The sequence below is a fragment of the Hemicordylus capensis genome, chromosome 2 (genome assembly GCF_027244095.1).
Source record: "Hemicordylus capensis ecotype Gifberg chromosome 2, rHemCap1.1.pri, whole genome shotgun sequence".
NCBI lineage: Eukaryota > Metazoa > Chordata > Lepidosauria > Squamata > Cordylidae > Hemicordylus > Hemicordylus capensis.
Window position 1 is genome coordinate 295,998,316 of NC_069658.1, and position 16,245 is coordinate 296,014,560.

The 16,245-nt window shown below is 44.9% G+C and overlaps 1 protein-coding gene across 5 annotated transcripts in view; it reads right to left on the reverse strand.

The window, feature by feature from the left end:
• Nucleotides 1-347: 347 nt before the first annotated feature.
• The window catches only part of FGD5 (FYVE, RhoGEF and PH domain containing 5), a 232,101-nt gene continuing 216,203 nt past the window's right edge, over nucleotides 348-16,245 (reverse strand). For 2 of the 5 annotated variants that reach the window (XM_053293641.1, XM_053293639.1), the window contains exons 15-21: nucleotides 15,305-15,404; nucleotides 12,399-12,536; nucleotides 6,975-7,077; nucleotides 6,069-6,225; nucleotides 2,931-3,059; nucleotides 2,483-2,631; nucleotides 348-681 (exon numbers count right to left, since the gene is read on the reverse strand). In XM_053293641.1, the coding sequence (XP_053149616.1) occupies nucleotides 620-681; nucleotides 2,483-2,631; nucleotides 2,931-3,059; nucleotides 6,069-6,225; nucleotides 6,975-7,077; nucleotides 12,399-12,536; nucleotides 15,305-15,404 (838 nt within the window). In that variant the 3' untranslated portion in view covers nucleotides 348-619. The remainder of the gene's footprint in view (nucleotides 682-2,482; nucleotides 2,632-2,930; nucleotides 3,060-6,068; nucleotides 6,226-6,974; nucleotides 7,078-12,398; nucleotides 12,537-15,304; nucleotides 15,405-16,245) is intronic. The other 3 variants (XM_053293640.1, XM_053293645.1, XM_053293642.1) reach the window with 3 other exon arrangements.

The following is a 16,245-nucleotide window of genomic DNA, read 5'->3' on the forward strand; positions in this document are numbered from 1 at the left end:
TGTAATGTTCACAAAAATTGGGTTGGCTGTGCATTAACCTCACTTGAAGAAAATTCTTAGCACCATTGTATAAATTAGCGTTGAACTATCATCTTAGCTCCTTGCCGCTGAGATACAGGTTCTTTGTGTCTATGTGCACATTTCCTATGGCAGCAGTTCAAATAAGCGTGGCACAATTTCATCCTGATACTTCTGAACAAACTAGTGGTAGGTCAGTCCAGACAGAGCTCTTCAGACAAGAAGAAAGCAAGCTGTATTTTAAAAAAACTTAGGGCATTGTATTTCATTTCATGGCTGGCACAAAAACAAATTGAAATTTAAAAAGTAAGTAGAATTGAACCAGTTGCTATGAGTAAGCATATCTTTCAGAAATAATGTGTACATTTATTCTACATCTTGAAAAAATTATGCAGCTGTATTAAATGGGAGTGAAGTACAGTGAAGGATGAACTTGCACATATAGAAAAGGGGCCATAAATATTCCTTAGTTTAAAATTTCCATCTGCGAGGAGGTACATTTAAAGAAGGAAGGAAAAACCAAGTTCTGTCCAGTACGTTTAACCAGGTTGGGATATTTCTTCCAGTAGAAGGGTTCTTTTGCAAATATAAATGTGTTCATTCAAAGTCCACTGAGATTATAACTGCTATAATACAGATGCTTCCTCCATGGCTTCAATCCATCTAAAAGAAAAATATAATCGTATAAGTGTTATAGGTCTCCAAGCCTATGTTCAATATAAAGTGCAGATGCTAGGGCATTGCCACTTCAATCCTACTTTAAAATAAATAAATAAATAATCCTACTGATTTTGAGGATCATGGGAGCAGCAGTCAGTTTTTACCATGAGCTCTCCATCAACTGTGCTATAGAGAAAGGAAGCCAGTTATATTCTTCACTTTGTCAACAGGAGAAAAAACCAGGAAAAACTCTGGATGTAGTACAATGTGTACAATGGACAAGTGTGTGGACTACTCTAGATATAAATAAGTATGAACCGTGGTTCGAGCACTGGTTCAGCACTGTGACAGCTTTAAGAAAGAGGACAACAGGTCCATACCTGCTCTCCGCCACGCCTTCCAGCTTCCTGCTGGGGCAACACTCAGCCCCAATACCCCTGCACAGTGCCAGCACACACAGGGCATCTGTAGGTGCTATTTGCATGGTTTGCATGGTCTTGCTGAGCATGCAAATGGTGCATGCGCATTCACAGTGCATTCACAGAGGCCATGTGTGTGTTGGCGCCACGCAGGGTTATTTGGGCTGAGTGCCGCCCCAGCAGGATGCTGCATGGGGTGGCGGAGAACGGGCTCTTCTCTTTCTTAAAGCTCCTGCTCCCCACAGCGCCAAACTGCACACCCCTACTTTCCTCTGCACATTCCAAGGCTTCGATTAGTTTATGTTAAGGAACTTAATATGCCACACAAGCACAATCTGGAAAACACTCAACTAGGAAACAGGAAGGTGGCTCCCATGGTGCATTTTCCACCTCAGGATCACTTGTTCATATGATCCTAGAGCCTTTACCTCTGTAAACATGAGTGAGCATTTATACATACCCACAGCTTGCCTACCAGGCAATGCTGAGCTCCTATGCACACTTAAGTGTGAGTGATCATTACTGAACTCCAATGGGACTCATTTCACACACAAAACTGGGCTGTATGGACTGCATGTCTCAGTGTCCAAGGGTTCATGGACTCCTAGGGAAGCAACCCAAACACTTAACATCTGTATCTTATATTCCCAGCAATTACAGGAGTGGTTCTAATGCAGGGGTGCGCAACTCAAATGCCCCAGTGGGCCGGAACCAACCATGACTCGCTACATGGGGCCAAGGTCAATTTCATGCTCGTTAATTACTAGATGAAAATTTTAAAATATTAATACAAGTGAGAGGGCAGAGGGTTGGTGTCAGTAGGCTTTATTCGGGGGGGTGGGGGACGTCTGGTCTCAAGCGGCCAGCTGCATTGAGCTGCCGCCGCTCAGTTGGAAAGGCCAAGGCCTCCTCCATGGCTCCTGCTCTTGCTGCAGGATGTTCCTTTCTGGGGGCCAGCAAAAAAGTCCCCGTGGGCCGGATCTGGCCCCCAGGCCTTATGTTGTGCAGGCCTGTTCCAATGTAACGTGCATTGACCCTAGGTAACATGGTGAGCTTATCCTGAGCAATGCCCAATCACGACAGCAGAAATTTACAAAGCTTCACGGTCTGCATCCGAACAACCCGTCCACCCAAACAACCCAACCACCCCAAGCGCTCTTCCCGTGGCCAAGCAAGTCTAGCGCTGTGTGTTAACGCCTGTTGGGTTGCTCAGGTTAAAACTGACACGAATTAGGATCTCTGCGAAAGCAGTTATGTCTCCGTTGAGCAGCATTCAAAGAGCTTCCGAAGGAAGTGAGAACGTGTTAGAGGCGTGAGAAGCACTGCAGAGCAGACACCTTGTTCACAGGTTAGTATGTTATCACGGGCAGGTCAGCACCCAGTACCTCTGTGCTGAGTTGTTCTCTTCTGCTCGGAAGCTATAAAACAGAGTTTGCTTGTGGTAAAGGTGGAAAACTGCATCCATATTTCTGTCTTCCTTTTCTGGGACAATTGTGAAACCCAGCAAAGGCAAACTCTCTGTGGCGACTTTATCCTGAAATGAGTGCAGAAGGGGAAATGGGCTTTAGAGAGAGTGCTCACACAAGGATGTAAGCTCTTGGGGGCAGAGACTTGGTTTTCTATTATACGAAATGTATGGTAGAGAGGCCAGTGCCTGATCAGGATTCCTCTGACTGCTAGCAGAATATTAAAAAAATTGTGTTTCAGATGACAGCCTTGGGAAATTTCCCTTCAGAGGAACCTAGAGAACTCAATGCTAGGTTTAAATATTTGTAAAGTGTCTTACAGGTTTAAGAGTCCTAAATATTGATGCAAACTAGTGACGGACCGTACCTCACTTGCTGTGTAGGTGTAAAGCACTTTGCCTTTGATAACAAACCATAGTTTCTTCCAGTGCCTTTTCCCCCTCCTGCATCTGCTGAGATAGCCACTGATAGAAGAGCCTTCTCCCGAAGCTGCCACCTGTAGATGGATGAGAACCAAGCACCTCAGGACAATGAATGCCTTGGAATGGAATCTTTTTAAATCCCCCAGAAATTACCTGTGCCATTAAAATCATACCATTTCCTAAACAAGCATCCATGCTAACTAGTTGCATTAATAATTAAATGATATTGGTAGGCAACTAAATAGAGTCTTTATACAGTATAGAAGTATAACCAAAAGCCTTGCTCATGCAGCCCATACTTTGCAGTATTATATTTACTTAGAGAAGAGGGAGATTTCTTTTTCTGTCGACATGCAAGGATACTAAGCAAGATCACTTAAGGCTCTCACTGAGTGGCTTTGCACAATTGCTGCCAAGTCAGTAAGCCGGCAGCTGGAGGTTCCTAGCAAGCACATGCTCCAGGCTGCCATGTCATGTGAACCAGCCAACCACCTGTCCCTGCACCAGATTACTAAGATCCTACCGAGACTCTCTGCCCAACTTCAAATCCAGGTAACAAATCTCAGGCTGAAATCGGCCCTACAGCATGGGAACCAGCGGCTGGCAGGTTCACATGCCATGCCTGCTGGGAGGGAGCATAAGTTCACAGGGAACCTCTGGTTCCTGGCTTACTGACTTGGTGGTGATCGTGTGAATCCGCCCACTCTATGTGCAGGCTTCACTGGAGAAAGGGGGTCTTCTGAAGAAAGACACACAGGATTGGGCTGTAAGTGTCTAGAATAAATTGTGGCTGAGGATGATGGGAGCTGTAGTTATACCACAGCTGGAGAGCGAAGGTTGCCGACCCCTGTGCTAGAACTTGCCATAAGCCCAGTTGGGCAGTCACTTGGCAGAACAGCATTTCTTAAGGAACTAGCAAGTAATGTTCATCCTTGATTGGTTGTCACAAATGAGCATATTACAGAGCTCAGGCAGCCACAGCAGGGCATGAAATAAGAGTACAAGTTCATCCTTATGGGCTCCAAGGATGATCCTGGGGGTATTCAGGACGATGTATCTTAGATCCTAGTGACTGTGATAACGTACTATGCTCTAGATCCAATAAGAAGCACACAATAATAAATACAATACATGACTTATTGTGTCCTATATATTTAAGCTCAGATATTTTCCCCACGGCTCTTTATAGCTAGGTCTGGATCTAGATTTAGGATAGCTATATAAAAGAAAAGAAGCCTTTAATTCAGTCTATTTGATAAATGATCATTATTTCATTTTAGGAAATTAAAGGTGTAGGCTTGTATTAAATTCAAATTTCATTTTAGACCAGGTTACATTTTACAAAGAGCCTTGTAACTGACAATGCAAGAAATAAAAATCAGTTTTTTTATTTTTTAAAACAAAATATAGATCTATATTTATCTATCTTTCAATTTCTTAAAGCAATACATATATACTGACTGATTAAGCAATTTTTAAAAGGTTGGGACAGCTGAATTTTGAGGGAAATACAGATGCAAACATATATCTGTATAGAACTATGAGTTTAAAATGGTCCTAGTTTGCTTTAATTGCCCCTAAATAAGGTAAATAGATAATTATGAAAGCTACTAAGTCAGACTAGTGTATGCCAGCATATATTCTTTTGACTGTGATATAGTAAAAGGTGCACATTTAAGTGGGAAAGCATGGTGCATCATTTGGATTGGGGAGACTGGAGTCCTCCTGTTTCGGCTCCTAGGATTGTTGAGAAGAAAATGCTATTAACATGCAACACCATTTGACTGGGATGTTTAACACAAGCTTTGCTTTAAAAATGACATGGTAAGTAAGACAAGAACACTATTTACCAAAATATATTGTATCAGGAACACAACATGAGCAAGGTATCTCCTGGCTTCTGGCTGAAATAAATGAGTGTCCGCTAAATGGCAAGAAGTAACCTTAGTTTGATAGGTATATGCTGCCCCCTTGTGGTAGCAAAGGAGCCATTGGGTGCTTCATTTTTATCATCCTTTAGTTTATGTACAAAAGAACATAAGAACAGCCCTGCTGGAACAAGCCCAAGGCCTATCTGGTATCCTGTTTCACACAGTGGCCCACCAGATGCCTCTAGGGAGTCCACAGGCAAGAGATGGGCATGCCCATTCTCCTGCTGTTGCTCCCCTGCCACTGGTGTTCAGAGGCACAATGCCTCTGAGGCTGGGAGTGGCCCACAGCCAGCCACTAGTATGTTGTCACAACACCTAATCGGCTTATGAAACTCTCTGCCACAAAATAGAGGGCTTCAAAAGGCGATTCAGCCAATTAATGGATGGTATCTGTCAAGGGCTATTAGCCATGATGGCTAAATGGAAGCTCCAGGTTCAAGGGCCCCATGCTTCTGAATACCAGTTGCTGGGGGAGGGAAGAGAGCTATTGCCTTGGTGACTTGCTTGTGGACTTCCCAGAGTATCTGGCTGGCCACCGTTGACAACAGGATGCTGGGCTAGATGGACTTTTGGTCGGGTCCAACAGGACCCTTCTTATATTCAAGTCTTGCTCTCTAGGTCTGTCTTGGGTTTCTGCCTCACCATAGCTAAATCCGCAAGATTAATCTTTTGATGGTAAAATAACTTTCATTGATTCAAGTCATAATTATATTTGATTTTATTGGTCCAGCATGATGCAAAGATGATGGAGTTGTATCTACAACCATGATGATGATTTAGGAAATCTGACTCTGACTCTGAATAGGATTTAAAATCAGATAGTGGAACCAGCAATGGGAGTAAGGAAAGTGAAACATAAATGAGCGAAAGGCCTGCTGCAATGTTTAAAGGGAAATATAGATTTCCCCCTCTCATTGACATTTTCAAATGGAAATGTGAGAATTTACATGATAATTCTTCTTCTTCTTTTTTTACACTTCCGTACCAATGTTGGGAAGAATCTTAATACCAAGGTGACCCTCTGATGCAAGAATATACCTTGACAAAAGCTTGTGATGCAAGTGCACACTGCAGGCTAGTTCTGTAATACAGAAAATTATGACTGCTGGGGGAGTCCTATAATATCAACATGCAGTCCTTTAGTTTCCTTGCCTTTTTGCAGGCATCCTTGATCCTACCTCCAAAAGAGCTGAAGGGATTTTCTTTTGTCTTTTGAAAGATGAGTAGTGGATATTGTGGAAGACAGAAGAGAAGGCACTGCCTGAAAACCTGGATGAACTGGTAGGGAAGCTCACACTGATGGGCCGCTCTGCAACAGCAGAAATGGGAAAGGAAAGAGGTGGTTTAGTATATAGGTTACTCAAAGTACATCATCATCATCATCATCATCATCAATCACATTGGTATCCCGCCACCCCACACCCCACACCATTTCCCAAAAAGATTAGGCCAGCAAACATGAGTTTTGTCATTTTACCTCCACAGTGACCCTGTAAGGTAGGCTAAGCTGAGAGATGGTGACTGGCACAAGGTCATCCCAATAGCTTCTTAACTGACTGGGGATTTGAACTCAGATCTCTTTAGTTCAAGCCCCACACTCATCCCATGTCACCATACTGACTCTAAACCCTACACATAAAACCCAACCATTCTGAACAGATTTTAGCACTGATTCTTTGAAACTCAAGCTGCAGAAAAGAAGTCCCTCAGTACTTCTTTTCACATTCAGCCTGCTTGAATAGAGGACTCCTCCGGGGCCAGTTCTGACCTAACCTCACTTCAAAACAGCACACATTTTGCCCTTAAGGAGTGGCAGAACGTGGCCAATGGTTCCAAAAAGATCTGGAGCAGCCACCACCTCTTGCCTGCTACCTTGATCAATATCTTGGTTGGTTGGGTGAATGACTGATGAATATATACGTTAGCTCCAGAATGATCTTCTGTTGGAAAACAAATTAGTCATCAAGGCCTGCTGTTCTGAGAAGCCTATTGTCTCTTGTGTGCTCCTCGTGTGCCATCCACACTGGCTCAATCATGGAGGAGGAGGAGGAGACGTACCTCTCCTCTTCAGTTCTGTGTAACAGCCATCACAGACTTTTGCTAGGCGGTCTTTGAGGTACTTCAGAGGATACTTGTTTCTTGAGCAATTGCGGCATACAATCTATAAGGACACAAGATGGGATAAAGTATTGAAATGACACATAAAGGTCATTCACATGACTGCTTGGGCTAGGGTTAGGGAGGGCTGCGGGAAGGCAGGATCCTACCTAACTTTCCCCCACATGATCCTTTCAGCTCCGGGCTCATTTCCCCGTACGACTGGCGCTGCAGTGAGCAGTGTGCTGATTCAGAGGCTGGAGGATCGGCCCAGACTCCAGGATGCCCAGACTCCAGATATCCCATAATGAACCACATGAGCAGCACAGTACATTGTGGAAATTCCTGAGGCTAGGTCACTCTTCCCCCCAGCCTCTATGATTTTAATGGCTGCCAGCAGCCTAAAAGGAGCTTTGCGCAGTCCGTGCGCCCACACAACTGGGCAGTGGGGTAGGAGGGTGCATGCTCACCCTCCTACCTCACTTTGAGCCCAGGTCCAAATCCCAGGCTACCCAGTGGAGGGGTGCTGGGATTTGAACTGATCCCAGTGATGCTCACAACCAGCCCTACCCTGGTAGGGCAGTGTTAGCCCAGATAGGGCTGGTTGTGAGAATAGCCTTATAAAGTAAGTGCAAAAAAGAATCAAACTTTCAGTATCTGCAATTGAGAGACTCCTTTAATTCTTTATTGGAATACTAGTTATAATAACATGGACCTATAAAGGAAGTGCTTTTTGTAATGTTTCTCATTTAACTGAGAAACATTACAAGGTATAACTGAGACCTGGTTGGGGGAGGCGAGTGGTCCAGTGTGGGCTCAGCTTCTCCCTCCAGGTTACTCTATCGTGGAGCAGGCTAGGGGAAGTGGACAGGGGGCAGGGGAGTGGCTGTGGTCCATAAGAATACCATCTCTCTTACCAGGGCTCCTGTGAGACAGTTGACTTATATTGAGTGCATATTTTTGATGCTAGGAACTAGGGATAGATTGGGGATTCTATTGGTGTACCATCCACCCCGCTGCCCAATTGACTCCCTAACTGAATTGACGGAGCTGGTTGCGGAGTTGGTGTTGGAGTCTCCCAGACTTTTGGTGCTGGGGGACTTCAACATTCACTTTGGGGCTGGCCTGTTTGGTGCGGCTTAGGAGTTCATAGCGGCCATGACAACTATGGGCCTATTCCATTAGTTTCTGAACCAACTCATGTTTCTGGCCACGCACTTGATTTGGTCTTTTGTTCCGATCGGGAGCAGGGGGTGTTCCGTGGGTGCAGGATCCAGTGGTTTCCCCATTGTCATGAACAGACCACTACCTGGTTAAGGTTGGTTTCACAGCTGCAATCCACCCCTGCAGGGGTGATGGACCTATTAGGATGGTCCATCCAAAAAGGCTGCTGGACCCAGCAGGATTTCAAAAGGCCTTGGAGGATTTTGATGTTGGTGTGGCCAGTGATTCTATCGATGCCCTGGTGGGAACCTGGAATAGGGAACTCATCAGGGCAATAGACATGATTGCTCCTAAGCGTCCCTTCCAACCTGCTTAAAAAATGGCCCCTTGGTATACTGAGGAGTTGCAGGGGCTGAAGCAGTTGGGTAGGTTCGAATCTGACAGGATGCGGCATGTGCCCCATTTGAAGACTTATGCGATAGTGGTGCATGCAGCAAAAAAGATATTTTGGTCTGTGCGCATTGAGATTGCAGGTTCGCGCTAAGCAGAGCTATCCCAGGTTGTGAGGAGTTTAGTCTCTGCTCCTTCTGCTTCAAATCAGTCCCCGGGGTCGTTCTGCTGTGACGCTTTTAATGGGTTCTTTGTGGACAAGATCTCCTGTATTCAGGCTGACTTGGACTCCACTATTTCTGCAAGGTCTATGGAGGAGGTGTCCAGCAATCTTTCTTGCAGAATTAGGTTGGATCATTTTCAATCTGTGACTCCTGAGGATGTGGACAAGCTGCTTGGGGCGGTGCAGCCTACCACCTGTACTCTGGATCCTTGCCCGACTTGGCTGCTTCTATCTAGCAGGGAGATTGTTGGAGGTGGCCTAGTTAATATCATAAATGCATCGCTGAGGGAGGGTAGGGTGCCTCCTTGCCTGAAGGAAGCAATGGTTAGACCACTCCTTGAGAAGCCTTCCTTGGACCCCTTAGCGATGGATAGTTACAGGCCAATCTCCAATCTCCCTTGGTTGGGCAAGGTGATTGAAAGGGTGGTGGCCAACCAGCTCCAGGAAGTTTTAGAGGAAACTGATTATCTAGACCCATTTCAAACTGGCTTTAGAGCTGGCTATGGGGTTGAGACAGCCTTGGTTGGCCTGATGGATGACCTTTACTGGGGAACCGACAGAGGGAGTGTGTGACTCTGCTGGTTCTTCTGGATTTCTCAGCGGCATTCAATACTATCGACCATTGTGTCCTTCTGGATTGCCTTGGGGGAGTTGGGGATAGGGGGCACTGCTGCTTTTACTCTCTCAGGTAGATTTCAGATGGTGGAGTTGAGTGACAGTTTCTCCTCAAAACAAGAGCTGTTCTATGGAGTCCCTCAGGGCCCCATTCTGTCACCAATGCTTTTCAATATCTAAATGAAATCTCTGGGTGAGGTCATCAGGAGGTTTGGTGCTGGGTGTTATCAGTATGCTGATGACACCCAAATTACTTCTCCTTTTCATCTTCAGGAAATGGCACTCATTCTCTAAATGCCTTCCTAGAGGCAGTAATGGGCTGGATGAGGGATAACAAATTGAAGCTGAATCCAAGCAAGATGGAGGTGCTCATTGTGGGAGTTCAGAATCTGAGGGGTGAGTTAGATTTTCCTGTGCTGGATGGGCTTACTCTCTCCCAGAAGGAGCAGGTGCGCAGCTTGGGAGTACTCCTGGACCCAGGCCTCAACCTAGTATCTCAGGTGGAGATCATGGCCAGGAGTGCTTTCTATCAGCTCCGGCTGATTCGACAGCTGTGCCCATTCCTTGAAGAGGATGACCTCAAAACAGTGGTGCATCAGCTTGTAACCTCCCAGCTCAACTACTGCAATGCGCTCTACGTGAGGCTGACTTTGTACGTAGTTTGGAAGCTTCAGTTGGTTCAAAATGCGGAAGCCAGATTGGTCTCTGGGGCAACCCGGAGAGACCATATTATGCCTGTCTTGAAATAGTTACACTGGCTGCTGATATGTTTCTGGGCAAAATACAAAGTGCTGGTTATTACCTTTAAAGCCCTGAATGGCTTAGGTCCGAGTTATCTTAGAGAGCGCCTTCTTCTGCATGATCCCCACTGCATGTTAAGGTCACCTGAGGAGGTCTCTCTCCAGTTACCACCAGTTCGTCTGGAGGCAACTCAAAGGTGGACCTTCTCTGTAGCTGCTCCTGGGCTATGAAAAGCACTCCTGGCAGAAATCCTTAATTTGAGTTCATTACTGTCTTTCAGGAGAGCCCTTAAAACCTATCTGTTTGGCCTGACCTTCCAGGGTTTTTAAACTGCTGTAAACTGTTTTGGTTTACAACATGGTTGCCCTGGTTTTCCAGAGCTTTTAGCTGTTTTAATGTTTAATGGGTTTTATTCTGTTTTTATAGTTTTGATTTTAATTGTTAACTGGTTTTAATTGTTTTTATTCTGTTGTAAACCGCCCTGAGCCATTTTGGAAGGGCGATATAAGAACTGGATAAAATAAGATAGATAGATAGATAGATAGATAGATAGATAGATTTATTCAGATATTAAAATAAAACCATAATGTGAAAAAACACAAGATATAGTGGACACATTCTTCTTTAGTCTGAACTAGTAAGACCTGAATCAGAGTTGGGGGCAGGGGCGGATCTAAAGATATTCCAATCCAGCTATGTGCCACAACAATGGACCATCCAATTCTCAGCACACATTAGCCCTAGTCAGACATTACAATTGTATGTGCATATAGGTGTCTGTATATATGTACATGGATCACTGTACATACTCTCATTTAAAACATGATCTTGCGTACTGTTATATGTGTGTTGAACATAATATGAATAATTATGTGTGTACAGATCTGTACATGTGTACACTGTACACATATTGTATGTGTGTTGAACATAACATGTGCATAAGACTGCACACTATGGGTTCAGATGTACAAGATAACCACAAGTTATAGCTGACCAACGTTGTAGCTGCAGTACACCTGAATGTGCGAAACTGCGGTTATGGGCTGAAAACTAACACCATTTTGCCTAACCAAACTGCATTTGGAACCTTTGATTTTCTCTAAGCTTCTCTACTCACAACTGTGGTTTTGCCACCAAAATGGGTTTGTGATGGGTCTGGCTGGACTGCTCTGCCAGGGTCTCCCCTCGCAACATCTTCCCTGGTCATGGTGAGACAAGCCCCCCCAGCATCCTTTGCCCTTCCCCATCTGATTATCCCATTCTAGCGAATGTGGGTTTTCCCTTCCCCTCCCACACTGAAAGCGGGATTCCACCCCCACCCCCCGGGACACTCCTTCCCCCAGGAATTTGAGTCTGCATGGTGCTTTTGGTGTGCATAGCTACTTTGTGGGGGTGTTGGTGCCATGACTGACAGAAGCACTGCTGGCATTGCAGGGCATTTAACGGGCTCAAAAAGCCCTCAAAAAACCTTTTCCCTGCCAAAGGCAGGTGGATGGAGTGCTCTGAAAATGTACAGTCATGCTCAACAAGCCTCTTCAAGATCATAGCCAACTGCAGCTGCCCTGCTGACGCAGTGATGCTTTACCCACAGTCTGGGTGCAGTGCTGGCTGGGGATTGGGCTAGGAGGCCAGGTGGCAGCCAGGGGCTCCCCTCTCCTGCAACTGCAGGTTTGCAGGTTTGCTGAACGTCTGTGGAGCGAACTGGAGTTAGGAATTGTAACCCCAGCCATGATTAACTTCAGTTATTCTGTACGTCTGAACCCAGCCAATGGACACCTCAACCAGAGAGTAGATGCACTGCAAACAAACGTGGTTAGAGAACAGAACAAAGAGCCTGAGATGACTCAAGCAATGAACCAAGTATACTCTCTCTTGAATTGCCATGTGCTGGTTACATGTGACCAGTGTTCTCATTGATGAAGCTACTTCCTGTCCATCATCTTCTAAAATGGATGGCAACACTAGAATTGTAGCAGAAATCACCCCTGCAGGCTGGCTTGCGAGGCCAGTAGATGTGATCACGCTCTATGCTCACTAAAACATCTGGCATCCCTCGCTATGTGGATGAAGCTCATGGCTTTTATGGTTAATGCTCAAAGCTTTTATGAAATACTTTGTCTTGAAAATGGAAACTCCCTTTCTCATCATGAGCTGGTAGAAACATTTATTTGGTGTGACAAAAGGGTTTTGCTCAGAGGACTTTTTGTTGCGAAAGGAACTGAAAACATCCGGTTGTAAAGGGAGAGATTTACCTTCCCACATGCGTGGCAATGATGACGCCTCAACGTGAGCTTAAAGTCACAACCACAGTTCATGCACATCATGACGTGAGACACAGGTACCAAGGTGGGAGGCCTCTCACCCAAAGATATTCCCAGCCTTTGCCTAAGCTGAAGAGAAAATGCAGAAATACACTGTATTGTTCTTAACTATATCACACAATAGAAGCTATGCATCATCGGGAGCACTTTCTGGTGGAACACTAAATCTCACTAGGTGGAATGGGATTCAGTGCTGGCTTGTGACTTTTTGCCATTCAAAATTTATTTTATTTTTTATTTATTTTTACATGAAGGGTCTAACCTACAAACACACCTGTCACCTGGTCAGATGCCTCCTGTTTCCTGCCCTCTGTTTAGGTGACAGTAGAAGTGCCTAAAAGATCATGCGTGTTGCATGTAGACATCCTGGGTTCATCTTCCCAATGCACTGTTCCACTTTTAATAATTGCAAACCTCCCTCACATGATTATGAAAAGTAGAGCAATACACTGGGAAGGGGATGTGCATGCTGAGGTTCCTCATTGCGTGGTGCGTGGGGTCAGTCAGATGCATCATCTAAACTGGATCACCGTTGACATGCACAGCATTGCATGCACAATATCTGGGCAGGAAATAGGCACATGTGAAGCAGGCTTACACTGTCACTAAGTACACTTTTAGGATATTTAGCAGATATTTAAGATTTTAAAAATCTACAGTATATAGAAAACATAAGACTCACTTCACCTGAAACTCCAACCCCTCTAATTGTTGTTGTTTTTAAAATGAATAAGCTGGTTCTTATCTGTACTCATGCAAGCCACCTAATGGCGCAGCGGGCAAATGACATGACTAGCAAACCAGAGGTTGCCGGTTCAAATCCCCACTGGTATGTTTCCCCAGACTATGGGAAACACCTATACAGGTGAAACTCGGAAAATTAGAATATCATGCAAAAGTCCATTAATTTCAGTAATGCAAATTAAAAGGTGAAACTGATATATGAGACAGACGCATTACATGCAAAGCGAGATAAGTCAAGCCTTAATTTGTTATAATTGTGATGATCATGGCGTACAGCTCATGAAAACCCCAAATCCACAATCCCAGAAAATTAGAATATTACATGGAACCAAGAAGACAAGGATTGTAGAATAGAACAATATCGGACCTCTGAAAAGTATAAGCATGCATATGTATTCAGTACTTGGTTTGGGCCCCTTTTGCAGCAATTACTGCCTCAATGCGGCGTGGCATGGATGCTATCAGCCTGTGGCACTGCTGAGGTGTTATGGAAGACCAGGATGCTTCAATAGCGGCCTTCAGCTCTTCTGCATTGTTTGGTCTCATGTCTCTCATCCTTCTCTTGGCAATGCCCCATAGATTCTCTATGGGGTCAGGTCAGGCGGGTTTGCTGGCCAATCAAGCACAGTACACTGTATACTTTTCAGAGGTCTGATATTGTTCTATTCTACAATCCTTGTCTTCTTGGTTCCATGTAATATTCTAATTTTCTGGTATTGTGGATTTGGGGTTTTCATGAGCTGTACGCCATGATCATCACAATTATAACAAATTAAGGCTTGACTTATCTCGCTTTGCATGTAATGCGTCTGTCTCATATATCAGTTTCACCTTTTAATTTGCATTACTGAAATTAATGGACTTTTGCACGATATTCTAATTTTCCGAGTTTCACCTGTATAGGGCAGCTGCAATACAGGAAGGTGCTGAAAGGCATCATCTCATACTGCGCAGGAGGCAGCAATGGCAAACCCCTCCTGTATTCTACCAAAGACAACCACAGGACTCTGTGGGCACCAGGAGTCAACACCAACCCGACGGCACACTTCACTTTATCTTTCCCATAGTCCACATGATTTAAGGGGGTGGGGGTGCGGGAGGGTGGATAACATCATAGTGCACATTCAGGCAGATCACCTGGGGGAAAGGATACTATTTGTGCAACAAGAACTATACAGTTGCTGTGGATGATTTTTTGTTTGACATGCTTGTAAAACACTTTCCAATTAAAATTTTGTTTACAGTCTATAGAGAATTGGGGCCAATCTAGAAGTTTGGGGCAAGAGGGTTGTTGGGTGGGTGATCCTGTTTTGTTGCAGGACTAGGTGGCCTTTGGGTGTTTTGCTAGAACTGCACACTTGTTAAACAGGTGCTTGCCCTGTACAGCTATTCATGAAGGGAAGTCTATTTATTATACCAAAAGGAGTATGCAGGGAGGGGAGGAAAACTCTGCCTTTGCCTTTACTTCACCATGGCCTGCTGCTTGAAAAGCCATTCCCCCCATGTCTGACTCAGTCACTTCCAGGAGCAGAACCAGACTGCAGGGGGAACTACTTTAAAGCGGCAGAGTGAAGCACTGTCAGGCAGAGGAGAGGAGTGGGTTTCACTCCCCTCCCACCTCATTCCCTTTGGAATAAAATGTAGACCCCCCCCACTTTATAGGCTAATGGGACAAACACCTGTTTAACAAATACGCAGTTGCCCCACAGTTCTAGCAAAACACCCAAAGGCCATCGAGTCCTGCAACAAGACAGAATCACCCAACCAACAACCCTACACACAAATCAATCCATGCAATCCAGATGACCATGCGAAGATGTTTGCAAGGCAAGAACAGCAAGGCCAAATCACCCAGAGAGCACGCTGAGCCTCCTCTGCAGCTCCTTGCATGATAACAAAACTGGAGAGCATTTAGCATTCCAGCAGCAATGGCAGCAGGATGAATATTAAACACACACACGCTGGTGACCTTTGTGCTCTAGCCTTGGCAGCGCACGTTCCATGAAGATCATCTAAATGTCTGGCCACAGGGGGACTCCTGTCCTTAAACCTGCTCCAAAGAGCTCTGAGAACCTGCTGGAATCGACTCTTACTTCCACGCTGTTGTGAAAACCTGCTGCACTGTGAGTCCTATAGTCATCTGGGATGCTTCTGCTGATGCAGCTGTACCACTCATCTCTTTCAGAGCAGGAGCTGTGGAGAGAAATGCAGTCACTTGGTCCAAGTTAGGGCTTGCTGAATGAAGGAATGTTCCCCTCGAGATTACACGCCCTGCCCCCCCCCGGCCCGGTATCCTTCTGAAGTATGAGAGATGGCCACAAATGGATCTCTCTCTCTCTCTCTCTCTCTCTCTCTCTCTCTCTCTCTCTCTCTCTCTCTCTCACACACACACACATACACACACACACACACACACACACACACACACACCAATCTGTCAATATGCCCTTTGATAAGGCAGTTCTGAATTCACTTGTTCTGGAAAATGTTAGAGAAATGTAAACCCACACTTCTGTTGACTGGTCATTAGAGGTCACTGCTGCATTGTGGAAAACCAGTAGAGAACACATTTATTGGCCAGTTCTGCTTTTCTACCTGCTTATTAGGACCTTCGTCAGAGTCTGCCCCTGTCCTGCAGCTGCTGTTAATCTTGGTGGTATCCAATAGACACCTGTACTCTGACTTGAAGCTGAGAGGTAGCTATTTGCTTGAAGTGGCAGCCACACCTTGTGGACTGGGCAGTTTTAAATGAATAAGTGGATAAGGGTTAAGGGTGGCAGTTACATCAGGTTGAAGGTGTTATGAAGGAGAGAAATTTTTCCTTACTCATGCCTTGTTGCGTTCCTACTTCTTTCTAGTTTTCCTTCATGAATAAATTCTATGAATTTGTTTCATGCTGTTGGGGTGTTTTGTATTCAAATTGTTGGTAATGTCTTTTGGACTTTATCCCGAGCTATTATCTGATCATTTTGTATGATTTTAATGTTTTACATTATTTCAGATGGTTAAATACGATCAGAATTTATGGGTAAAT